The sequence below is a fragment of the Sceloporus occidentalis genome, unplaced genomic scaffold (genome assembly GCF_023333645.1).
Source record: "Sceloporus occidentalis isolate IW3139 unplaced genomic scaffold, rSceOcc1.0.p SCAF_3, whole genome shotgun sequence".
Classification (NCBI taxonomy): domain Eukaryota; kingdom Metazoa; phylum Chordata; class Lepidosauria; order Squamata; family Phrynosomatidae; genus Sceloporus; species Sceloporus occidentalis.
In genome coordinates this window covers 27,376,609-27,403,346 of record NW_028316983.1, presented here as the reverse complement: position 1 = coordinate 27,403,346, position 26,738 = coordinate 27,376,609, and the positions used below count along the sequence as shown (strand labels likewise).

Sequence of the window (26,738 nt, the reverse complement as noted above, 5' to 3'; positions counted from 1 at the left end):
TCCACAGAGTTTGATTTCCATGAACCATCATAAAAATGGGTAGAACAAGCTGGAATATAAAAACTGTTCAATGTGGAAACAATGTATGAAGTCAAGACTACCAAGAAGCAAGTAGAAAATAATTCATTGGGTGAAAAGTATTATTTTCCTATCCACATCTCAGTAAAGGACATCCCAGCAGATTCCTTGGAATAGCTGTAACTGTTTTATATTCACAATCATTATGTAGTCACAATTTTGACATTATTGCCACAATCTTAACCAATCCCCCAACCTACTTTACCAAACATGAGCTGTATAGGGAAATGAGGTCCATTCAACAGACTATCAGAGCACAGATGAATGATCTTTCTGTCAGGTGTGGAGAGGTCAAGTTAGGAGAAGTTATTTAGTAAAGTACTTAGCTAAGTATAAGTTAATATAGGATTCCAGCCAGTAGTGTTTACTATTGTAATTACTTTCCCTTGTTACTGCAGGGAATTAAAAAGCTGTCTTGGAAACACTCTCAGTCTCCCCCCCCCCCCCCCGCCCTGTTTTGGATTAATTTGTTTGTAAAAGATTGATTTTTATCTTTTCAAAAAAGAAATACATAGTAAAAGTAATAGAATGAGCAGTGGAGTGATGTCTTTTTTTTTTTTTTTTTTTTTTTACAATATCTGGGAATGTGTTACTTGAAGGCTTTCTAGGGAGTCACATTAAACAAATTCCATGTAAAAGTAACATTTCTGACTCCATTTTTTCCCATCCTACTCTCACATCATTCTGCAACAGGGGATCACACAGGGACATAGCCAGGATTTTGGGAAGGGGGGGTCCAGACTAAGTGCCACCATTATAATGGGGCTTGGGTGCATTGGCGTGATGGCACACACCATTTTATCTAACGGAAGGGGGGGTCCGGACCCCAAGGACCCCCCCCCTTGGCTACATCCCTGGATCACATTGCTGAGTCTCTGTTTTCCAGAATACAGTGGAACCGCGCCATACGCGGCCTTGAGCATACGCGCTCAAGCCGCGGTGCACGCGTGGGGCAGAAGGGGCGTCGCGTCCCATTCAGTTGAATGGGCGCATGCGCCCATTGCACCGCGTGCGCACCCGTTGCACCATGCGCCCGTTGCGCCCCATGCGCGCCCGTTGCGCCCCGCGCACCTCCGCACCACCGTGCACGAGCCCCATTGTTTACAATGGGGCTCGAGCATAGGCGGAAAACGCCATATGCGGCGGGATCCGGAACAGATCCCCCGCGTATGGCAAGGTTTCACTGTATCAGATTCTGAAATATTCCAAAAACCAAGACTTTGCTCATGGGTGGCTGAGATAGTAGCATCTTTGCTTTTTAATGATTCGGTGTACACAAACATTGTTTCATGCACAAAATTATTTAAAATATCATATAAAATTGCCTTCGGGCTATATGTATAAGTTGTGTATGAAAGAGAAATGAATTTTGTGTTGAGACTTGTGTTGCATTTCCAAGATACCTCATTATGTACATATATGCAAATACAAATATCCCAAAATAATAATAATAATAATAATAATAATAATAATCTGAAATCCAACTCTTCTGGTCCAAAGCATTTCAGATAAGAGAGTCTCAAGCTGTATTATGAAAGGAGAAAAATTTCTCCCAGTGCACTTTTTCTCCACACAGTGTTTAATTTTATGTACCTCTGTCATGTCTCCTGTCATTCACTTTTTATCTTTTTTTAAAACACCCATATGTGCCATTTCGTAAGGAGTCAATTTTTCATTTTCACCGACACTTACTGGTCTTTTTCATTGAAAGAAGATGTCCTAATAAAATTAACAAAATCTTAATTTTCTGTCAAGAAAGGGGTTACTTCTCAGTGTCTATGTACAAAGTGGTGGTCTTAGCTAATGCTATTATGAGACTATTCAGGTTCACATGAAACTCAATAGCTGAGTGATAACTATTATTTGTGTGTGTGTGTGTGTGTGTGAGAGAGAGAGAGAGAGAGAGAGAGACTGAGAGATTGCCATTCATGTCTTAGAAATGTTGCTGTTTCTTATTAGCATTTGTATCAAGTATGTGTAAAGCCATATGGCCTTAATAACATGCCTATCACTTCTCCAAAACTAATTACTTGAGCTTTGGCAGAGGGTACCTGCAATATTGCTTTTTCTCTGGTTCATCTTGCAACATAATGCAGGAAGTGATCAACATCTCTATGCAATAAGAGAGCCTCGATGCTGGGCTGCAAATCAACTGAAGAATAAGGAACAGCTCAGATGCCATAAAAGTTATGATTGAAACCAAAGTTACAGCACAGAATGTTTTAAATGCCATCTCTCTTCCCCATTCCACCTCTGGCCTCTTACCCTTTGAAACTGGCCTTTGTCACATAATGCTGTGGACTTAATAATAATAATAATAATAATAATAATAATAATAGGATTTATTTATATACCGCCCAATCACTGGGAATCCGAGCGATTTACAACAGAGGGGATAATAGACGGTTCCCTGCCCGCAGGCTTACAATCTAAAAGACACAACACAAAAGGAGAAGGGAAAGGTGAGGGGGGGGAGGGGATCAGGTCCAGCAGTTCTTCTCTGTTAAGGAAAATGCAACATGGGACATACAGTAATAGAAATAAAATATGTATGTGAAAGTCACAATGACTAAGCAAGAGCAATTAAGAAGCTACACAGGTGAAAAAGCTAATGTAATTTAGAAGTCTTGAAAGTTAAGGACAGAATTATAGAATGTACAATTGGAAACACCTGAGATTCATTAAGTGTACAAGGTAAAATGATGAAATACTTGGGTTGGTCTTAAGTGTGGGTTGAACTATGTGAACCAATCAAAATGAGTGTACACACCCACTGGGTGGAAACTGACTAGTGGGTGGTGATTAACAATGGCTATAATAATTGCAATGTTTGCCAATGTTTTTTGTTGGGTAGTTGAAGTAGTTTGGAGATATTGTGGAGTATTGGAGATTGTGATTTGTAGGGCATATAGTATTTGTATGTAGTAGAATAAAGTAGATCTTTTATATAAGACTACTGAGTTGTCTGGTGTCTTGAGTGAAGATACAAGAGCCAGCAGAATCCTGATGGTGTTTGTAGACATCTGAGGAAGAAGAGTGAGAAGGCTTGGAGAGTTTGTCAGGGTCTTCAGCCTATTCTCTGAAACTCTGCTGCTTTGAAGAAAAGCATTAACCACTGACCAAAGCTGGTCAGCTCTGCTGCATAACAAGGTGGTGAGTTAGAGCCAGAGGTGAAGAGCTACAACTCCCATCATCCCTGACATTCTCTCCCTCTGAGGCCTGGACCAAGGCAGATGGACCGGAGGGAGGGCTCTTCTACTTCAGGTTAGCCCTTGGTGGAGCTGGGCCTGCCTGGTCAACTCCCTCATAGGCCAGAAGATGAAAGTTATGGAGGGAGGAGTCTCTTTCTTCAGCTAGCCCTGGTGGAGCTGGGCCAGCCTATTCACTCCCTCCCAGACCGAAGGATGACAGTTATGGAGGGAGGAGCCTCTATCTTCAGGCTAGCCCTGGTGGAGCTGGGCCAGCCTATTCACTCCCTCCCAGACCGAAGGATGACAGTTATGGAGGGAGGAGCCTCTATCTTCAGGCTAGCCCTGGTGGAGCTGGGCCAGCCTATTCACTCCCTCCCAGACCGAAGGATGACAGTTATGGAGGGAGGAGCCTCTATCTTCAGGCTAGCCCTTGATGGAGCTGGGCCAGCCTATTCACTCCCTCCCAGACCGAAGGATGACAGTTATGGAGGGAGGAGCCTCTATCTTCAGGCTAGCCCTGGTGGAGCTGGGCCAACCTATTCTCTCCCTCACAGTCCGAAAGATGACAGTTATGGAGGTTAGCATTCTATTTCATTTGCATTTTGAACTGAGAAAATGTTTTGCAAATCTCACAGGTTATTTGGATAGTAACTAAATCTTTTCCACCCTGCACATTTATAGCACCAGAAAATAGACACTCCATGCCCATGACCTAACCAATGACCAAACCTCAGGAGGAGCTGGAGGCTTTGGAATTTTGGTTTAATCCATCATGACTGTTCTTTGGATTTTTGGCTTTCACATAACTATTATGTTCTGTTTATAGTTTTATGTGAGGATGTACATTCTTCTTGCATCTTGAATCTACTGCTAGTCAAGTTCATTGGGTTCCAGCATTATGAAAGAACTCTTCCTTCCTCCCTCTTCTGCTATACAGTTGGCCCTCCACCTCTGTGGCCTTGACTTTTGCATATGTGATTATTTGCAGTTTTGATTAATATGTTCTCTCTAGAAATTTCTAGGTCCTCCAGCACAACTCTGCCAGACGTTGACCATAGAATTGTGCTGCAGAACCTCTAACTTCCTAGAGAAAACACTTCTCTAGGTATTTCTAGGTCCTCCAGCATGATTTTACGATCAACCTCTGGCAGATATTAACCACAAACTTGCTCTGGAGGACCTGGAGATTCCTAGAGAAGTGTTCTCTCAGGTAAAAAGAATAGTGTTGTTGTTGTTTGCAGTATTTCCATATTCACATTGTGGAGGACAACAAAGCTGGAGTATGAGACCAATGAAGACAGGCACTCTACACCACAATATTGTGTTGCAGGTCTCACTTGCTTCCTTTAAGAACCCAGTCAAAGATCTGTTGGTTGAGCTGTAAACCAGGGCAATCCAAAAAGAAGGAAGTATTTACTGCTTATTCAGGGAGACCCAAAGTAGATAGAAGCACTGACAAATTACATTTTTTTAAAAAAATTAAAGAACCTGTGAAGTCCAGGGGCATACACAATGCACACCCAGAGAGAAAAGGCAGTCGAAAAGAACCAGGAGTTGGGCAGATTGTGTAAGTCAACAGGTTACCATATTCTCCAACTGTCCCAGTTTGGTAGGGAGAGCCCTGGTTAATCCTCTGCTGACCCACTTTTTCAGCTGCTTTAAAAATGCCCCAGTTTCTTTTTTTCCTTGTTCCATTCTCCCTCCTTCTCCTCAGTTTACTTCAACTGCTGTATACTGAGTTCAAAATGCAAAAGTTAATTCAGCTGGTGAGAAGAGGAAGGGGTGAAATCTTGCCCTTCCCAGTAGGCTCAGGCAAAGCCAAACATGTCTGTCTTAGCTTGTGTGTTCTTCCTCAATTAATTTTACCTTCTTGACCACATTTTGATGTTGCTCAGCCATACATAGAATCACAGAGTTGGAAAAGACCACAAGGGGTATCCAGTCATCTGTGAAATGTTGGAAGGTACAGGTTACATCTATGGATGAGAGCAGTTTAGACACAGAGTATAAGGACATTATTCATCATGGGAGCAGGAGAAAAGAGGAAAGTAACTTCTGTGTGGGAAAGTGTTTACCATGATGTAATCTTCACTGCACTAAACAGGAATGGAAAGAAGAGGAGGAGGAATTTTTCCCCTCTGTTCTCTCTAGAACATGTTTCAAGATAGGCAGGCAAGCAGACAGACAGCAAAGTACAAGGAGGTCTAGAGAAGAAAAAGAAAAGCTATCTTTCAGATAGATAGATAGATAGAGAGAGAGGGGGGAGGGAGGGAGAGGGAGGGAGAGATCTGATATATGGTATCTATTCAGTCAGGGGCCCTTTCACACTACGCAACTATATCCTGTAGTCTGTAGTTTGCTGAGGACTTCAGCTGCTGGCACAAAATTCTAAATGTCTGTCCCTGAATTGCTAATCCCAAAATTCCAAAGGATGGAATCATGGCATTTAAAGTGGAACAATACTACTCGAAATATCTATTGTGAAAGGGTCCTATTAATATCCAGCTCTCTCGCAGCTCAGACAAAATATGGCTAAAATCAATCAGAAATGATACCAGAGAACAATTAAAATGATTAAGTAAGGTCTCATATTAAAACCAAGCAAGTTTTAATATATCACAAGAAAGAGAAAAGAAGTATGCCCCCACCATATCCACCACCTTTCACAATTTGGCAGGTGTTGTCCCACTTCTTCAGCTGCTTTTAAAATGTCCCAGTTTCTCTCTCTTCCGCCTCCCAGTTTTCCCTTACTTCAGTTGCTGCCAGTTGAGTTTAAAGTGCAAAAGGAAAAAAAAAAAAAGCCAAATTAGTTTGAACTGAAGGAAAGAAGGAGGGGGAACCTTGTCTTTCCCACTAAACGCAGGCAAAACAAATTGGTCTCCTACTTTGTGTAATCTTCCTCATTATTACCATTGCTATCTTGGCCACACTTGGATGTTGCTTGGCCATCCACGTCCCATTTTTATGTTGAAAGGGATAGCTCACACTCATCCACACACAGAAAGAGAAACACAGAGACACACACACCACAACAGCCAGATTGGCTCACAGTCTGTCTGTATTTTTAAAAAGTCTTTTTTTAGGCTATTCCTGAGAGATAAACAAGTAGGGACAGAATCTTCTATCACTATATAGTGTTGCAGAGAAAGACCAGAGAAAGACAAAATGTTTCTTCCCCCCACCCTCTCTTATTAAAAGATCCTTCCCCTCTGTAATGCTTGAAGAGAACTTCAGGCTGGCTAGGTACCTGAACAGTAATGTTCTTTCTTTCTTTCTTTTTCTTACTTTCTTTTTTTCTTTTTTCTTTCTTTTTTCTTTTTTTTTTTTTTTCTTTTTGCCATAGGAGCACACTGTGATATTGTATTCCAGAAGCATCTTATATTTTCAGTTTGTTAATTTTCTAGCAGGTTTGATATGGGCCAGAAGAACATTTAGTAAGCAATAAAACAGAAACAAGTTAAACTTTCAAGAAATCATTTGGTAAAAACAACACTTTCCCAGTGGAGCCATAATAGGACCAACCTCACCCTTTTCCTCTCTGACTTCCATTCATTGTTGAGATGTTATTAGACTTTATGGTACTTCAATCACCTCTCCTTTCTTTCTTGAAAGGCGATATTGGTCATAATGACTCTCCGCTAATGTTCCTTTCCTGTGCGTATAAAAGGTTTCCAATAGTCCATTAAGCATCTTGGTGTAGTCACTTCCTACAATTGCAAAGAAATAGGGCAACACAATATGTGCAGTTGCTAAGAACATGTTAATACAGCCATTTCTTCATATCCACCAATTCTTTATCCATAGATTTGACCATCCATGGCTTGAAAATATTTTTAAAAAAGATATGAATTCCATAAAGCAAATCTTGATTTTTATATATATATATATATATATATATATATATATATATATATGAGACACCGTTTCATAATGGGACTTCAGCATCCATGAATTTTGGTATCCACGAGGAGCCCTGGAACCAAGTCCCAGTGGATACCAAGAGCCAACTTTATGCCCAAGCTATAGGTTACCAGGATGCATCCCAGAGAATGTCCATATAATGTAGTATATTGGTTGGCGCATCAGACTGGGGCTGGGGAGATCCAGGTTCAAACCTTCACTCAGTCAGGATGGTTTTGAGCCAGTCATTCCCTCTCAACCTGATGTAACTCACAAGGCTTGTGAGGAAAACAATGTACATCGTCTTAGTCTTCTAGAAGAAAGGACATGATATAAATTTAATGATCCATAATAATCCCACATGTGGTAGGACATTGGATGTCAATAGTAACATTTCTCCCCATAAGAACAGACTGTTATTTCTCCATATGAACCTGCCAGAACTCTAAGATCTTCAGAGGAAGGTTTTTTCTCATTTCCACCACCATCACAGGCTTGCTTGATGAGGACATGAGAGAGAGCTTTCTCAGTGGCTCCTTCCACTCTTTGGAACCCCATCTTATGGATAACTAGACTGGCCCACTCCCTGCTGGCCTTTCACGAGCAGGCAAACACTTTTCCCTTCAAGCAGGCTTTTAATATCTAATTGTACCCAGAGAAGTTTTTTATCGGAGTATTGCTGTTGTATGCTTGCAATGGTTTTATATTTTTGACTTGTTATATTAATGTGATTTTCTGTTTTTAAAATTGTACTGTTTTTAGAGTATATTTTGGCAGCTGCCTTGGGTCCAATTTAAGAGAAAGGTGGCATATAAAATAAATAAATAAATAAATAAACAAATAAATAAATAAATAAATCTTGCCTCCCTACTTACTGCAATGAGCCAGGTACTTCAGACCTTGGAGTTGCCATGATGGCTGGAAGATTCTGGGAGTTCTCAAAACAACAACAATCCAACAAAACACAACAGTATAATATGCTGCCTCACAGTGCAATGGAGTCTCCTCTGAAACAGAGGTTGAATGGCCATCTATCAGGAGTGCTTTGACTATGTATCCTTGCATGACAGTGGGTTGGACTGGATGGCACTTACGGTCTCTTTCAACTTCATATGATTTTATGAATTATATGTTACTGTTTTAAATTATATTTTTTTATTTAAAAAACATTTGTATCCCACCCTCACATCCTATGATAAAGGATGCCATATGAATATTGTAATAAATAAAAGTTAATGTACAATTTGTGTAATCTGAATCATTTGAATGGTAGCCTACCCATGGTGGGCATACATTTCTAGGGCTTAATTTAATTTTAAAGCTCTGTCTGCTCCATGTTTCCCTATGGATTCTACACAAAAGTTTTAAATGAAAAGATATTATGTAGTATACATAGTGGACTGTTAGGGAACAGGCTTCTTGGACTTCAAGCTAAAAACAAAAATGGAAAAAAACTATAAAAACAGAGCAGTTATGGATCTCCCACAGCAAGGGGAGCAAACAAAAGGAGGAATCATCTCTTCTCTAAATGCTGGATAGGACTTGTTTTATTTTTATTTTTATTTTTGATAGAGCACCTCCTCACATCAGTCAGCTTTTAACCTAGCTCCTAACCCAAATGTGTTATTGTTGTCATTCTAGGTTCAAAAGATAGAGGTTCATGTTGTCTCCAAGGCACTGCAAAAATAACCCTATTGCTAACACTTTTGCACCCTCAGATATCCCCCCTTCCCCAATAACCTGTTCCTGTGAGCAATATTTTCTTAAGAAATGCTAAATAAAGTTGCCTGGAATCAACAAGTCTGCAGAAAGCTTTAAAAGCAAGGAAATAAGCTGAGGAGAAAACACTATATTTGTGCCAACCAAATTAAATTGTTGCACTTGACAACAAAAGCCGAGCGGGAATCAATAACTAAGCAGAGAACAGTATTAAGTGTACATGTACCAAATTGGAAAGTTTTTCTTTTCTTTTTCTTTATAAGCCATTTGAAAACAGACATGTATACTTTAATAGAATTTTTCAAAGAATAGAAACGGAAACTAGTCCTTCATTCACAGTTGCATAGAGCACGCAAATACGTACAAGTTGTCTTTTTATTCTTCCATATCCTGATGATAGGAGATGAAGAAAGGTGCTGCCTAGGCCAATTCCATTCTGTTAAGACTGTGCACCAGAATTTAGGTTTACACACAGGACTGTTTAATTCCACTTTTTTCTTTAAAACAAAAACAAAAAAATTAACAAATTACACTTGCTTTTCAGATATAAACTGGGACATGTGTGGCCACGCAACATCAACGTGTGGTCAAAAAGGCAAAAGTTATTAATGAGGAAGAATACATAAACTAGGAGAGGGTGCAACAGTCTGATTTTGCTTGAATGTACTGGGAAGGGCAAAATCTAGCTCCCTCTTGTCTGCAAATTAGTGCAAACCCCTTTGCACATTTAATTCCATTTGAGCAACTGAAAAAAGCCAGTGATAAAGGAGGAAAATGAGAAGGGTAGAGAGAAATTGTAAAAACAGCTGAAAAAGTGTAACAGCACATGATTAATTAGGAGTATCCCTGCTAAAGTTGGAGGGAATTGATTACAGCAGTCTTAGCTTTGCATTTGACATAGCTTAAAGATTTTGAGTGTTGGACTATGACTGTGGAGGCCAGGGTTCGAATCCTCACTCAGATATGTAAACCCATTAGATGATCCTGGCCAAGTCACACTCTCTGAGACTCAGAGGATGACAATGGCAAATCAACTTCCTCTGAAGAAACATGCCAAGAAACCCCTGTGATAAGTTCACCTTAGGGTCACTATAAATCAGAAATGATTTGAAGGCCTGGAACAACAAGGACCAGCTCCTGGGAGTGACAGCTTACAGGAAAGGTTCAAAGACTTGTATTAGTCAGTATGCAAAGGGACCTTGAGACTAGCTGAAAGAAAGAAGCTGGTAGCATGAGGTTTCATAGACTTGAGCCTACTTCCTAAGATGCATTTTTGGAATAGAGTACCTATAAATATTTCATCTGGGGAGAAGACTAATAAAAGTGAAGGAATATCGCTAATGAAAGAGAGATTACCGTGCAAAAGGTTTTGTAGTGAAGAGGATGGCCAGGCTATAGCAAAGCTAAGCATGGCTTCAGTCAAAAACCATCATGACTATACAGACCAGCTCTTAAAGTAAAGAAATTCCCAACAGTTTTGAAAAGAGAGAAAGCAGCTAGGTAAACCACAGACAAAGCCTCACACATTTTACTACTGTTACAGTTTACCAAGTACAGTACATTCTGCTACTTCTGCTTTCCAAGAGATTAGATAATCAAGATAATCAAGGTAAAAGATTCTTGTTAGTCCAGGATTTTTCTGATCAGGTTTTCTCAACATTCAAAAAACATGTTTTTGACAAACATTTTGTGTGTGACTGTAAAAAAACAACAACTTTGGTGCTTTACAGACCGCCCAAAAGGGCGGTCTGAAAAGCGCCTTCATTTGCTGCACAGAAGAGCCTCAGCGGCCAAACCGCGCAATACCTCCGAGCAGCAAAAAGAAGCCAAAAAAGCGGCTTTTTTTGCGATGCAGTAATGACACCGCAAGGCACAAATGGCTCACTCGCAGTGTCATTACTGCACCACGACGTGCAGATGCTAAGCATCCGCTATGTCAAGATGGCGGTGCCCATGTAAAATGGGCGCCGCTATTTTGTACGCACTAGGCGGGTACTAGGGTTAGGGACATCCAGAAAGGACACCCCTTCCTAACCCTAGTACGTGCGGAACGGGCCTTTGATACACACAGTGTTGCTGTTCACTGATGACTTTGCTTTTTTCAATTTATATAATTTTATGTGCACTCATAACCTCCAACATTTTGAAGATGAAAACTGGAATATGCGTGGCCATGCAACATTAGAAAGTGGTCAAGATGAATTAGTAATTAATGAGGATGAACACACAAGCTAGGAAAGGCTGCAGCAGGTTTCTTTTGTATGAGTCTACAAGGAAGGGCAAGACTCTACCTCTCCTCTCCCTTCTGCTGAGTTCATTGAGTGTGAACAATTTTTCACTTTGAACTCAGTTTGCAACAATTGAAGTACACTAAAGATGAAGGAGTAAGGTGTGGGGAGGAAATGAAGTGGGACATTGCCAAAGCAGCTGAAAAAGTGGACCAGCAGCAGATTAATCAGGACTGTCCTACCAAATGGAATAGCTGTAAGGAATGTGTACCATTTGTCTATAGTTCTATAGTTTTAAAGTTATTTTAATGGGATAAATTGTCTATTTACTATATTTTATATTTTGTGATTTAAGATTGTATGCCATTGGCAAGTTTTATATTGTTCTGATCACTCTGTAAAGTGCCAAGAAGAAGAAGAAGAAGGAGGAGGAGGAGGAGGAGGAGGAGGAGGCGGCGGCATGCAAGGTCTATCTGCTAATTTTACATTTTCTTTTGAACATGCCTCCTCCGCCATCCCTAGAAGGATGCAACTTGTTCATAATTTGTGGGGTGGAACATTGTTCATAAAAGCTCTCGATATACCTGCAGGCCAAATTAAGACACAGAAAGTCCCTTAAGTATGTCATGTTTAAGCATACTAATAGCATTGTTCATAAACATGTATCCTTCTAATAGTTATATAAACTATAAATTTAGTAAACAGCATCAAGAACAACAATGTATATAGACATCAATCATCATCTAAGGCTTCAAATTGTAGGTTAGGCCCAGTACAGACTGGTGCTATGTGCCGGCCTGGGGCCAATTTTAGGGCGTGGGAGGGCAGAGCGTCTGCATGCTCCCGAGCCCTACCGGGCTGTCTGGGTGCCATTTGGCATGAGCATTCACATGGCACACACGCCGATGATGTGCCTCGTGTGCCGCGTCCAAACGGCACACAAGGGATATCACCACGCCACTCCAGAGTGCTAATGATGCCTCAGCAGCAGCGGAGGAAGGAGTCGTGTTTCGTGGCTCCTTTTTCTGGGCACATCGTTGCTGCGGCATGTGGTCATTGTGGCAACAATCTGCAGGAGAAAGGAGCAGCATCTCGCCACTCATTTCTGCCCATCTATATCCCCCTTACTTAGCTTGTGCCTAAAGCTGGTACTATGAATGCAATTTTATCCATAGTTTCTGTTTTCAGACCAACTTCAGTCATCCCTGTTTTCAATCTCAAGAATGTATTTGTTGAGGAACAACAGGCAACTAAGAGCAACAGAGAAAGTGCCCTTAAAGAAGAAACAAGAAAAGAGAACTGTTGTGTGGAAATATGATGTCCATAATATAGGGCTGTCATCACCCCTCTGAAAACAGTAATTATCATGTTAAAAAAAGAGGTAATAAGCTCTAGTGGTCCCATTTCCAACTCCATATTTATTACGACGTGAAAACGCAATACAGACAAAGCCATAGAAACCAAGTTTCCCCGGCTGGTGCCCTCCATACAATTTGGACTCCAGTCCCCCATAATCTGTGACCTTATATTGTGTTGGCAATGGCTGGTGAGACTTGTGTTCAAAACATTTAGAGGGCACCAGGCTGGGAATTGAAGTTCGGAACTATGGTTTGGAGGATAATAAATTTGTTGGGAATATGTGGGCTTGACTTTTCCCTCTTATTATTTTAGATTTATATTTAGAGCTAATCCATGTTTGCTGATCAAGACATCACCACAAACTATTCCAGCACAATGTGAAGCTGTGCACCAGAAAGAAAGGAAGGATACAACAAAGAAAGTAAGTAGGTGTGAGTGTGTAGAGCCCAGGCATTGTTTATAAGTCTCCCAGCGAAACCATGTCTTGAACCATAGAAATAATATGGCAATTACAGTCCCTTCCATGTCATATCTGTGTAATGCAATGAGACAGTGTGTAACGGCACCATCAAAATATTTGCCAAGTAAAATTGTCAGGTTAAAAAAAAATCAACCTGTAACCCACTATTTTTACATACAGTTCCAGTTCCCTTTAAATCCGTTTTTTATGTTAATATTCACTTCTACAATAAGACCACAATGATGTTGTAGTGGGTCCCATATTCTGAGTAAGATCCTTCCTCTTTACTACTGTAACTCCTGCTTGAGTGGAGAGCACTGGCTGGTGGTTGGGGGGGGGGGGGCAAAGCAAGTGCATGCTGAGTATCTTCTACTTCTGCCTAAACAGACAGATATAGCAAAGAGGCACAGGACAGGTTGTGAGACTCAATAGGCACCCAGCAGGTGTGCAGCTATAGCAGGAGGCAAAAATGGGGACATTTGCTCCTCAAATAAGACATCTATCCCAATGACATTTTTCTTTTTCTTTTCCTGTCTTGGTTCCCCCAGTTCCCACTTACTAAGCAGCAGCCATTGTGATCAATGAAGGTCACTTCCCTTGTCAGTCAGGAAGAAAGTAATCTACAGTCCCATTCCACCCATGAGTGAATTGGGGTGCAAAAGGCAAAAACAAGTCCCCCCTCGCGCTGGAAACCACTTGCATGAGCACTTATAAAACCATCAGCTAGCTGCTTCCCAAATGACAGGAGAACAGGCCCCACTGATTACAGTGGCTGCTGCCTTCTACATGGGAAAGGAGGGATTTTTGTGGTTTATATGTATCCCCCACTGAGTGACCTTGGGCAACTCACATGCTCTCAGCCTCAGAGGAAGTCACTGGCAAATCTCCTCTGAACAAATCTTGCCAAGGAAACCTAATAATAGGGCTACCATAAATTGGAAATGACTTGAAGGCACACAACAACAACAACAACAACAACAACAACAACCTAGGGAGTATGTAGGGATCATGAATATGAAACAAGCACAAATGCATAACTCTAGGCTACGTATTCATAATTGCCCAACAGGATTCTAGCCAGATGCCCGGTACAGACGGGCCAAAAGCGGTGTGGCAGCGCCGATACTAGGGTTCGGGAGCATGTAGGAACGGCATGCCCCCAAACCCTAGGACGTATGGGCGCTGCCATGACTGCACAACCTCACCCACATGGGGCATACGCCCATGATGCAAGCGCTATGCAGTGTCCGTATGTTGCTGTGCTGCCCTTGCATCACTGATGCACCACAATGTGCTAATGGCACACTCATGGCATTGGGTGCATGCTCCGAAAAGAAACCAGTTTTTCCAGGTTCTATTAGGTGCGGAGGGACGCCATGCGATTTGGCTGCTGAGGCATCCCTCAGGAGCAGAAAGGGGTGTACCTTTCAGGGCAGTCTGTACAGTCCCATAGTCTTAGTGGATTATTTGCAGAGAAAGAATTTTGACCAGGAACTCTCTGCCATAAGATGTAGTGATGGCTATTACCTGAAATGACTTTAAACCATAATTAGATGAATTTGTGGAGGATACGCGTATTGATAGTACTAACTGAATGGTACTTCAGATTCAGAATAACCTGGAATGCCAGTTGCTGAGGAACTACAACTGTGGACCTCTTGTCATCATGTTCTGTTTGTTGGTTTTCTAAGAGGCAACTGGTCAACCACTCTGAGAAACAGGATATTGAGCCAGATGGGCTATGCCTTTGACCCAAGACTCACTGACCCAAGACTGGATATGACCCACAATGCAGAAAAATGAAGGCTAGAAGTGATATCACATTTTAGTTCACCCATAATATGATGACACAGCTGAAAAAGGGTGGTCACAGAGGGAGGTGGGGGATTGCCCCCCCCCCATCTGCCTCTGATCTAGATCTTTCCATCCTTTTCTCTAAGTGATAAAACAATCTTTAAAAAAGAAAGAAAGAAAGAAGCTAAAACAACATAATGAACAACCCCTCATCCCCATCCTACACAGTCATCTCATCAGTAACATGAAGTAGTCTGGACATTCTCCATGTGCCTCTACCAAATGTCAGCTGCAAAAATTGCATGCCTTGCGTACTGATTTGAGAAATGCTGACATGCTGCACAGATGAGTAGCACCATCTTCTGGTCATTCTGATAAAATTATTTAGCTTTATGTGCCTCCAATTTTTTCCAATTTTTGGCAACCCTAAGGTGAATCAATCATAGGTTGTTGTTTTTTTCAAGATTTGTTCAGAAGAGATTCTGAAGGTTTGTTTTTACCGACCTTGGAGGCTGTGAGTGTGTGATTTGCCAAGGGCACCCAATGCGTTTCTATGGCTGGGCAGAGATTCAAACCCTGTTCCCCAAAATCATAATTCTGCACTCCAAATGTTACACTAGACTGGCTCCCTCTGATTTATCCTGTTCTATCCTATTGTTCTATTCTATTTTATTTTGAACTATTCTATCCCACCCTATTCTGTGCTATTTCTTTTTATGCACGACTTGAAAAAAAAAAGGAAAAAAAAGTCTAAGTCATGTTGACAGTAAGGCAATTAAGTCCATGTTGTGATAATTACCTTTATCAGCCAGCTACAAAATCCATTACTTTGGCCTTTGAAAAACACCCATTTCTTTATCAGGTGAATTTAAAAAAAAAAAAAGCATGGCTATATAAATAAAGTATTACCACAATAAGGACTTTGCTCTTTTAAAATGTTGGTCCATGAATTCATGTTGTTGTCGTTGTTGTTGTTGTTGTTGTTGTTGTTGTGTACCTTCATGTCATTTCCAGTTTATGGTGACCCTAAAGCAACCCTCTCATGGGAAGTGGCCAAACTACGACAGCTTCCGTTTTATCATCTTGGCTTAATTTGTTTCTCTTTTTGGTCATCCACAATATCTTCAACACTCTTCTCAAATGAGTTGATCTTCTTTCTGTCTGCTTTCTTCACTGTCCAGCTCTCACATGCATACATGGTGAGGGGGAATACAATGGCTTGGATGATTTTAACTTTTGTGTTCAGTTGCATATCTTTATACTTTAGTATCTTGTCTAGTTCTTTCATAGCTGCCCTCCCAACTCCTAGTCTTCTGATTTCTTGACTGCAGTCACCATTCTTATCAATGTTTGATCCAAGGTATGGGAAACCTTTAACTATTTCGGTATCCTTGTTATCTGAGTTGAATTTATGTAAATCCTTTGTGGTAATTATTTTTGTTTTATTTTTGTTTGTGTTCAGCAGTAAACCTGCCTTTGTACTTTGTGCTTTGTAATCCTTAGTAATTGTTCCTAGTCTGTGATTTTTCCGCAAGTAGTATGGTGTCATCCACTTCTCTTGTTGATGTTCCTTCCTCCTATCTTCACTCCTTCTATGTCTAAGCCTGCTCATTGTATGATATTTTCTGTATACAGTACAAGTTGAACAAACAGGATGATAAAATGCAGCCTTGCCTGACCTCTTTACCAATTGGGAATAATATACATCTATAAATATAAATTATCATATGAACATTTTATGCAAAATATGTCCCTTTTAGTTCTCTTCTTTACTGATTCATTTCCTATTTTCTGGTAATGCTTAAATCACTACCCAAATGTAGATATCAATATACAATCATAAATTATGGCAAATTACTGGTGAAATAATCAGATTGCTTACCTTTAAATCGATCATGAAATATGTTGTTCAAGAGGGAAGGGCTTTAAAACTTTCTCTTTGGGCATGGATCTTTATTTTTTAACTATTTTATCATCATTTTTAAAAAAATATCTAAGAAAAGTTCAGTGGAGAACTTTGTGGAAACAAACCGTTGATGCTTTTATCCAGGAAATTAAACCACAGTTCAGAGGCTTTAGCATAAGATTTCAGAATCTGCATTACTTTGCAAAAGTTAAAGGAAATCACACAAATTGATCAAAACATAAAAATGTTGGATTAAACACATGCTTTATTTGGGGTTTTTGGCCCTACAGGTTTTCAGCATAGGACTTGATGAGGTGTTAGTGATGCTGTGAGACTGTGTGTATGTGTGTGTGCACACACATCTCAGTGCTGGTGATGATGGTTGTAAGTACTGTGTGATAAATTTTGGAAGAGTCATTTACCCAGAATAGAAACTTTATTGAGTATCCCAGGAGGCAGAATTAAAGTGAGAAACCTGGAAAGTAGTGGAAGTCTATTGAGAGCCCAGTCCATTAATGTATAATACAACAATTTCGAAAACCACTGCCAACTGGAGTAGATGGAAAAGACATTACTTGCTAATGTTTGCTAGTATCAAGAGCCATTAGCAGAGCTCTTGGCCCCAATCCAGCACAGAAACACATACACAGAAGTCAGATTGCTCCAAAAAGGGTTTAAGCATGTGTGGTTGAATTGCAACACACACACACATATGTTCTTGGCTTGAAAAGGGAAATAATTTCTAGCTAGTGTAAATCATCCCAATATATTCCCATCTAATCCCTAGAATTAGGGATTAGGGTTGACAGCCAGCATGATATAATGGTTTGACTGTTGGATTATGACTCTGGAGCCACTGGGTGACCTTGGGCAAGTCACACACACTCAGCCCCAGAAAATCCCATTACAGGTGTACCTCAGGGTTGCCATAAATTAGAAACAACTTGAACACAGAACACAACAACAACAACCCTTAGGATCCCATTCAAAATTTCTTACTAGATGCTTCATCCAAGTGAAATTGGATATTCGCACACCAGTTGTGGAATGATACTTGCACCCCACAATAAAATTGACTTGGGATCACTGCCCGCCTATAAGGGATAGATGCTTTTAAAATTCTCTCAAGCCTTTCAAACCTAAGATGCTAACTGAATCTACTGTTTCTCTGGCGCAGTACAAATCGCCTGCAAAAGGTGGGCAGCAACCAAATGGCGCGGTACCACTGCGCAGCAAAAAAGGAGTGCACAGAAACAGCTCCACAAGCTCCACAAGCACTATAGGATGGCACGGTGACATCACAGCTGAACCGCAACATTTGGACACAGCGCAGCTGTGACATCACCGATGCATGTGACATGTGGGCAGGGCCATGCAATCATGGCAGTCCCCACACGTACTTGGGCTCGGTAGTGTGCAGTTGGTGCACGCTACTGAGCCCTAGTTTTGGCCCCAGGCCAGCGCAAAGTGCAAAGCCTCTGTTTCCAAATCCAAGCAATAAAACTGCAAGCAATTTTATGCTGCAAATGACTGTTTTATGGCTGTTGTATTTTAAAATTGTGTTTTTGAGCTGCCCCCAAAACAATATTGCTTGGTAACTTGTTTGCCATAAACAAACAAGGCAACAAAGCTATTTGTCTTTGGTTTTGTGGGTGTGTATCTCACTGTGACTAGCGAAACACCAGAATGAACCCTTTTTAACAGCTCCTCTGATTAATTTTAAGGCCCATAAACTATCTAGAAGGAACAGCTTTGCAGCGTGTCTCACAAAATAATTGCAACAGTTTGGCGTGACTGAAGAACAATAATTTACTAACTCAGCTGAATCTATCACAGCCATGGTTAGGCTTTCCAAAATTCCTGAAGAGACACCTTATATTGCTAAAACAAATGTGTGGGAGATCTCTCTGGGGAAAGACCCACTCTCTTTTTTCATGTAATATCACTTCTTCAGACAATTATAAGAAACAATTTTACACCAATCTGAGCAGAGAAGAAAAACCCAGGTAGGCAAGCAACACAAGTAGTTCCTTGGACAATAAGATGATTAGATGTGCTACAGAAGGTCTATCTGTAATATATTACAAAAAAAAATAAAAAGTAAAAACTGAAGATGAGTTAATTCAACCACTTAAAATATTATCAAATGGAGTATTAGGGAAATGACAGATGCCAAATTCTTGAGAAATACTTCACAAAGGCTGCATCCGCATTGCAGAAATATTCCGGGTCGACAGCACTTTAACTGCCATGGCTCAGTGCTATGGAATTCTGGAAACTGTAGTTCGTTGTGGCACCAGACCTTTAAAGTGGTGTCAAACTGGACTACTTCTACAGGGTAGATGCAGCCAAGCAAGGTAAAGATGACATTAGCAAGGAATTATAGACCTATTTCATTACTAAACAATGACGACAAGATATTCACTATTTTGGCAACTAGACTGAAGAAACATGTCTCAAAAATATGCATAAGGATCAGAGTGGATTTTTGCCAAAAAGACAACTAAGGAGTAATGTAAGAATGGTTATTAATATTATGGAATATTCAGAATGTCATAATGATAAAAAGGCTGTGTTAATCTTTTTAGATGCAGAGAAAGCTTTGATAATATCTCTTGGAATTGTTTATTGGAAAGAATAGTGGCTTTGCCAGTTCCTTCCTCAAAAATATATCCTACAGCACCTGGTACCTATTGGTGGTCTCCCATTTAAGTACTAAGCAGGGCTGACCTTGCTTAGATTTTAGCAGGCCTTCCAAGACAGTAAAATACATAGCCAGTGCAGCAAAATGGCTTGGTACAGTTCAAAAACTCATAGTTTCTTGCACCACACTTTCACTTGTCCTGAGAACTTCTCACTGTTGAGGTACATTTGCAAGCGTTCTACACGCCTAGTTTTTTGTGGGTTTTTCAGGCTACATACCCTTAACGTGGCAAGTGATATAGCTGCATCAAATTGTTTTTAATTACTGGAAAATTAAAATGAGCCACTCATATGAGCAGTTGTGTAAATAATTTGAAGCTAATTAAATAATTATGGTTCCCTCTGTTCACTGGCCTTGGCATGCTTTTAAAGCACATTTCATTTTAAGTGGCGTCAAGAAATAACTCAAGCATTTTAGCAATTACTTGTATGCTCTCTCTCTATATATGTGTGTGTGTGTGTGTGTGTGTGTGTGTGTGTGTGTGTGTGTGTATAAAGGTTAGTATGCAAGTTTGAGTTGAAAGAGTTGATAAATGTTCTTCCATACATGCCTTTTAAAAACCCCAAACAAACCAGAATAAAAAGCCAGAATGGAATTAAAAGGCTGTCGTAGGACAAAAGATGCATTGGCACTGCAGAAATAATGGTTTGACATTGCTTCCACTGCCATGGCTTAATGTTATGGAATTCTGGGACCTGTAGTTGTGTGAGCACATTAGCCTTCCCTGTCAAAAAGCTGGTGCCATAATAAACTACAAATCCCAGGATTCCATAGCACTGAGTCATGCCAGTGAAAGTGCTGTCAAACTGCATTATTTCTGCAGTGCAGATGCAACACGTGGTGCAGAAACCATACTTGCTTATTCAAATCACATTTTTCTGGTTGTTATTCTGGATCAAGAAAGCTAGAGGTCTTGTGATTGTAACAGAAATCATGAGAACAATCTGTTTGTAACATTCTATATTTAGTTGAAGAGTTAGTTGAAACTTTAATCTGCGTTTTGGTCTCTTCATTGAGATGAGTGGGATTGTTATTTTGTGCCATCAAGTCATTTCTGATTTAGGATGACCCTAAGATGATCTTGCTAAGATGCGGTTTTCTTAGCAAGAATTGTTTAGTAGGTTGTTGGGTTTTTTGCTTTTTGGTTTTTTGCCTGAGGCTGAGTTAGTGTGATTTGCCCAAAGTCCCCCAGTGGGATTCCATGACTAAGCAGGGATTTAAATCCTGATCTCCAGAGTCATAGTTCAGTGCTCAAACTAGTATTCTGGCTTTCAAGGGTGATAGTAGAAGCAAGGACATCATATGCCTATCTAGCCCTGTTTAGGGCATGATGCCTCTTGGTAGAATAAGCACAAGAGGGGAGTGTATTAGCCCACGTACCTCTTACCATTTCCATGGCCTTCTACATGTGAAGGGCAATTTTTCAAAGGACTTTTTCACACAGAGGGAATGTATCACCATCCCGAAAGAAGAAGCAAGTGGGGCCAATGCGAAAATGCACAAAGTTATGTAGTAGTTCATCACATTCAGACAAACCCAGCGTCCATCCAAAAGAGAAAGCAGTGCAAATGCAAATGAAATCATCACGAATACGTACCCATTGGCTTCTTCAGTGAGAATTAGTGTGTATGCACATGTGCAGGGAGGACAGGATTGCATCTGGAAAGTTTTATAATTCCGGACCCAAGGACACACACACACCCCGAATTAGAGGTGGACAGGAATAAGGAGGAGGCAGGAGGCATGCTCAGGCTCCTCATTTTTACCTCTCCCCCCCCCCCCTTTGATCTTTTCTCCAAAACAGCTGCTTTCTTCTCGGCAGCCAGGGAATACAGGAAGGAAAATTGCAACAACAAAGGATCATGGGAATTGTAGTCTGTTTCTAATGAGGGGAATCCCATGGCTGAACTAGAGATGCATTTTATACTAATGCAAATTCAAATTGACTGTGAATTCGCAGAGGAAAAGGATTTATAAATTCGATATCTTTCCAAATGCAGCTATTCCTGGGATGACTCATGATTGCGTTTGGATTGCCTTCCATTTGCGTTTGGCGTTTGATATTCTTTTACGAAATTATATGAAATACCATGGATGACCCCGGATTTACCTTCAGTTAACCTTCCAATTTTCCCCATGTGATAAAGTCCAAAGAGTAAATGGAGCTTCTCTCTGGGGGAACTCTCCACTTGAGTTTAAATTTTGATTGTACATGGGCAGCCTCTCTCCATAAATATAGGATGCTCCTCTTTCAAAGGCATCAACTGTGCACATAGGATGGCAGAAGGGTTGATGGAAATGTGTGGTTAGCAAACCTCTGGTGTTTTTGTTTTTCTTTCATTCTACCGAGGTACATACAGCCTGGAAGGGGTTTCTTCTAACAAGTAGGCTCTGCTGGGCAACTCACCTGAACTGGCTCCACATGTTGCTTTGCTGTGATTATAAATACTTGCAAATCTGATGGGAATGGGGATCAAAAATAAAGCTTATGTTCTCAGCGGTGCAACCTCAGACCAAATATCAGATTCAGCACAATATTCTGGAGAGCTGAGAAATTACTGAGCCAATGAAGCACAGCTGGTTTTTAATGCATTAGATCTGTTTTCAACCACTGATACATTTCTATTGCTTTCTTCCACATGAGTTTCTAATGCCTCCCCCTACCTCACATTAATTTTCCCCTCCCACACAGAAAGGCTTGGGATTTTGGCAGAGCATAGAAATATTAGTTTGTCTTCTGTCATGCCCATAAACAGTAAGGGTGTGACACCATGAAGAAAAGAAAAAAAAGACATTCTAAAATGGATTATTCTATTAACTCTCTTTTGATAGCAAAGGAACATCTGTTTGAAAGCTAATCAGGAAAAAAACCACTTTATATCCATTTGTCATATCTCTTTTGTAGGAATAGCTAGTTCTGAAGAGGAATTGGTGGCCGTTGCAATGAACCTTGGGATAATTACACAGATTACATATTAATGGAGTGAAATGGGTTAAATACCATGCATGGATTTATCTTATCATAGGACACATATTCAACAACTAAGAATCCATTCCATTAGCAGAGCAATGGGAAATAACAGAATGCTACTGGATACGTCTTCCCAAACACCTTGTACTTTGGAGATACATAGTACATCAAAATGGTCCACTGCTATCAGTTGCTTTATAAATTTAAAAAATTATCACCGAGTCCTTTCCGAAGATTAGCCAAGACAGTGCTAATGGTTTTTTTTGTAAGAAAATACCATACAACTTGTTCCTTGTAAAAGATAATTTCTCTTACTTGCAACATACTCAGAGGGACATGGGAGAGACAGGGAGTCTGAATAGCTAGTTTTTCAATGAGTTCTTGTTGTGTGCTTTCAAACTGTTCAGCAGGGATTAGAAACCTGGTCTCCTTGAGCCCCAATTCAGCACTCAAACCACTACATCTCACTGGCACGTTACCCAGGGATTTTTTCAGCTGCAGGTCATTCACATAATGAATACAAAAGCAGGACTAATGTTGAAAATGGTGAGGCCTGGGCAAAAATACTCAAGAGGTGCTCAAAGGTAATGCAAAATAGAGCCTCATCTGGATATTAATCCTCTAGATGGGTTAAACATGCTTCAAAACAACAATGTTCAGAACAATAGTATCTTGGAGACATTATGATGACAGTAGCAAGTTCCACTTTTCCTACACAAATAATTCTCCACTTTGCGCTATTATAGGAGTGTTCACCAATGCCCACCATGGTGTAGTGCCTGTTTGTTGTCTCTGGTGACCCCACCACTGATATTCTATGACCCACTAGTTCTGTTGAATGAATGAGGATTACATTTTTCAAAACATCCAAGGATAGCCGTATTGGCCATTTTGCATAATTGGATTTTTCAAAACATTCCCCAATGGTGAACACAATGGGCAGGAGGAATGTTGCTACTTATGGAGCTGGCCTGTCATCAGAAAATGGAATGGATACTTCAGGTGATCACTTTAGGCGGCAGGGCATGGAGGACGTAGGGAGAAGCATCAAGACATTGCCTGCACTATGGCGTGCCTAAAAAGCTTGTTTCCTCCAGGCAGAAAACATTGTTCTATGGCAGTTTTTAAGTAAGGTTAACCTCCCAGTCCTTCCAGCTTCTGTACATGTAATGCAAAATATTGTTTTAAATTGTTTAAAGCAGGAAACTGAAAGTCCAGCATTCTGTTCATATGGAAGCCACCCACTGATGCCTATGGGAAATCCATAAACAGGACACGAGTGCAACAACTTCCTCCCAGTTGTGTTCCTACTAACTGGTATACAAAGGCATGATGTCTCTAGTATAGGACATTATAGGCATTCTACAGCTATTTCCATTGGCAAGTCTAAGTCTGCCATCTGCTGGCCATTTATTCCAGAGCCACTCTATCGTGATTATACCCAAGCCAATGCTTCAAATATCCTGAGTTATCACATAGCATTTAAACTGCTGCCTTCCTTTTCCATGATTATTTAAATAATCTTAAAAATATGTCTTTGTCAGATAGAGTCAGGAAAGAACATTTTCAATGTAAGACAAGAGAAAGAGAGAGGATTGGATTGTTAGGAAATGCTGGAGTTTATTAAATGCCCTAATTGAAGCCAAAAATCAAAATATTCCTCTTCCACATGTTAAATACAGAAGTCACCTGAAAGAACTTCTATATATGCCCAAGAATAAGCATTTCAGAGGAGACTATGGCTTTAGTCTCTTTTGATAAAGAAGACAATTTTTTCCATGTCCCTTATTATTATTTTTCCTTGAGGAACATGGATAAGTCAATTAAGGCACTCACTCCAAAATAGTTATTTCTGGCCTGAGATTGCTGATATTTTTCATTACATTGCAGCAGGCAATTTGGAAACAAACTACCTGTGCTTGCGATAATACTGATCAAACAGAAAACATTTCTAAAACTGGGGGAAATAGAGTACATTATATATACAACCACATTTTTATTTTAACTTACACCCCACTGTATTCTAATTCTTTAAAAAATAACACTTATTAAAGGCTACTTAAATACTGCAAGGTTTTAAATAACGTTAACATTATTTTCAGTGAACAGAGAGCTACTATGCATCTGCCAGAAAATTGGCCCCATTTGGAACAAATACTTTTTTTCAGTCTTGTATAGATAACAACAGATTCTAACACAGATATTTCATTCCAGATAAATAAGTATAGTCCTGTCCTTATTTTTAAAAGTCTCATCTGTTCAAGTAGTTGGAACACAAATTGATGCTTCCTCTTTCATAATTTCTCTTCTCTTCTTTAAAAAAATTCCTTCATTGCTATCCTCTCCTGGAAAATATTACTGTATTTCCAGAATACATAATGGACCATTAGTTTAAAAAGTGTTAATTTCAAACCTTGAACTTTACAGTAAAAGTTAAAAAGAAAGTCTTTTATAAAGTCCCATGGAATGTACACTCTGCAGAACAAAGTTTGGTTTATACTGCAATGAACTGGAAAACAGCTCCAGGACAAATCCTTTGAAGAAACTGGAGATGTGTGCTATTCATGATTTCAAAGTGCAAGTGGGTATGTATACATTGGTTTTATAAAGAGTGTTTCTGAAGCTCTTATTCAAGGCAACTGGCCAACACTGTGTTGGAAACGGGATGAAATTCCAAAACACCAGGACAGGTAGATGTGCTTCACCATGAATTTGCTCTGCCATCAAAAAGTCAAAGTCCACCATGTGCAGCCATGAGTCCAGTTAATTCCTTATATTTAGGGATTTACTCCCTTCTACAAAGTTCCTCATACTTTCTGACATGGGGCAGAAAGCAATTTCTCAATACAAACTGAAGGGGATTTGTTATTGAGAACTCCTGCAGCAAACCCAGAAATGATACCCATCCCCAGCTACATAATTCAGAAGGAGATGAGTGGAAAAGGCAATCTCTTCATGCACAGGATACCCAAGAAACAGACAACCCAGTGACCGCCTCTCTCTTCTGAACTCAGCACCACTGGCATAAGATAAGGTCAGTGCTCAGATAGCAACATATTTTGCTGAACACATCTATGGTTCAGGAAGAAATTTCCTTCACTTTTATAAATCTCCATCCGCAGGTGGCTGACACAGCCTGTAGATTCTGCAAAAGATTGATAACAAAAGTTGGTGTTAGGAAAGGAATGGTAGTAACAAGGAAATATAGGAAAGTGGTGAGAATTCTTTCAGATTATGTCCATAACAAGAATGGGTAAATGAAAGACACCTGCAGTTGACCTACTGGATATTGTCATTAACCCTTCCTCTTTCTCATGAATGGTCCATGTTACAAATATATCAAGATGCCTCGTACTGAGAGACCAAGGGTCCATCCAATCCAGTACTGTCTACTAGTCATTCAAATGACTGTAGTTCTCTATTGGTGGAAGTTAGAGGTCTTTCCTATGTTTTGGCTGGTGCTGGGATATATTGCATGCAACTCTGCCTCTATAGTATGGTCTCTTTCCACTACACTCCTAGTTGTGTTCCTAGTCAGTCTCTCTCTCTCTCTCTCTCTCTCTCTCTCTCTCTCTCTCACACACACACACACACACACACACAGCAAATGGACCTGAAAAATCAAAATGGGTTGCATTGGCAGAAATTAACAAGACAAATGGAACGTTCTCAAGCCCTTGGGAATTAAAAAAGAATGGAACAAATAGGTTCACCCACTAAAATCCATTTTAACATACAGTATTTTAAAGTGTGGAAAAGAAATGATGAACCTATACAAATATGTTCCCATTGTTTTTGCAGATTTCTCCAATAATTCCTCCCAACTCCACCACCAAACTCAGAAAAAACTGACTCCTTTGTGTTAAAAACAAGATGGTTGAGGTGCCCCAAAAGGCATTTTCAAATGTGAAATTCCAGGAGGAAAACACTTTCAAAGGTGACATTCCAGGAGCATGAAATGGTCCTTGGTCCATTGAAAAGTGTGCCACCTAGTTATACTCCATAAGCAAAGCTAATTCATTATTTTATGAATTAGCTTTGCTTATCTGCTGTTAGACTGGATATCCCAGCACTTTTTTTTAGCAGATAACAACATCCTGAAAGCCACAGGAGAAATGACTGCTCTATTTTATACAAAACACAGCAACCCCAAAGGGCTAACAGAGATTGACAAATAAGCTGAAAAACAGCTTTTAAACAGACTGCTGCTATTTGTGAGCACAGCACAAGCTGGCTTGACATATGTGTGCATGTGTATGTACATATGGGTGTTGGAAAATTATTTTCTGGTGAAGTCCAGCCACAGGAGGTCACCTACCGTGGTGCAGACTGTGGCATCTGATCCATCACTTTCAGATTTTTTGCAGAGATTTCAACTCTTGGTCCCTAAGGAAACATACGAATGAATAATATTGGCAGCAGTGGTAG

General features: G+C 40.2%; 1 protein-coding gene across 3 annotated transcripts in view; it reads right to left on the bottom strand.

Moving 5' to 3' along the window:
* Positions 1–21,936: 21,936 nt before the first annotated feature.
* The window catches only part of PREX1 (phosphatidylinositol-3,4,5-trisphosphate dependent Rac exchange factor 1), a 288,057-nt gene continuing 283,255 nt past the window's right edge, over positions 21,937–26,738 (bottom strand). For all 3 annotated transcript variants that reach the window (XM_089513873.1, XM_089513874.1, XM_089513875.1), the window contains 2 exons: positions 26,629–26,696; positions 21,937–25,455 (listed from right to left, as the gene is read on the bottom strand). In XM_089513873.1, coding sequence (XP_089369999.1) covers positions 25,413–25,455; positions 26,629–26,696 — 111 coding nt within the window. In that variant the 3' untranslated portion in view covers positions 21,937–25,412. The remainder of the gene's footprint in view (positions 25,456–26,628; positions 26,697–26,738) is intronic.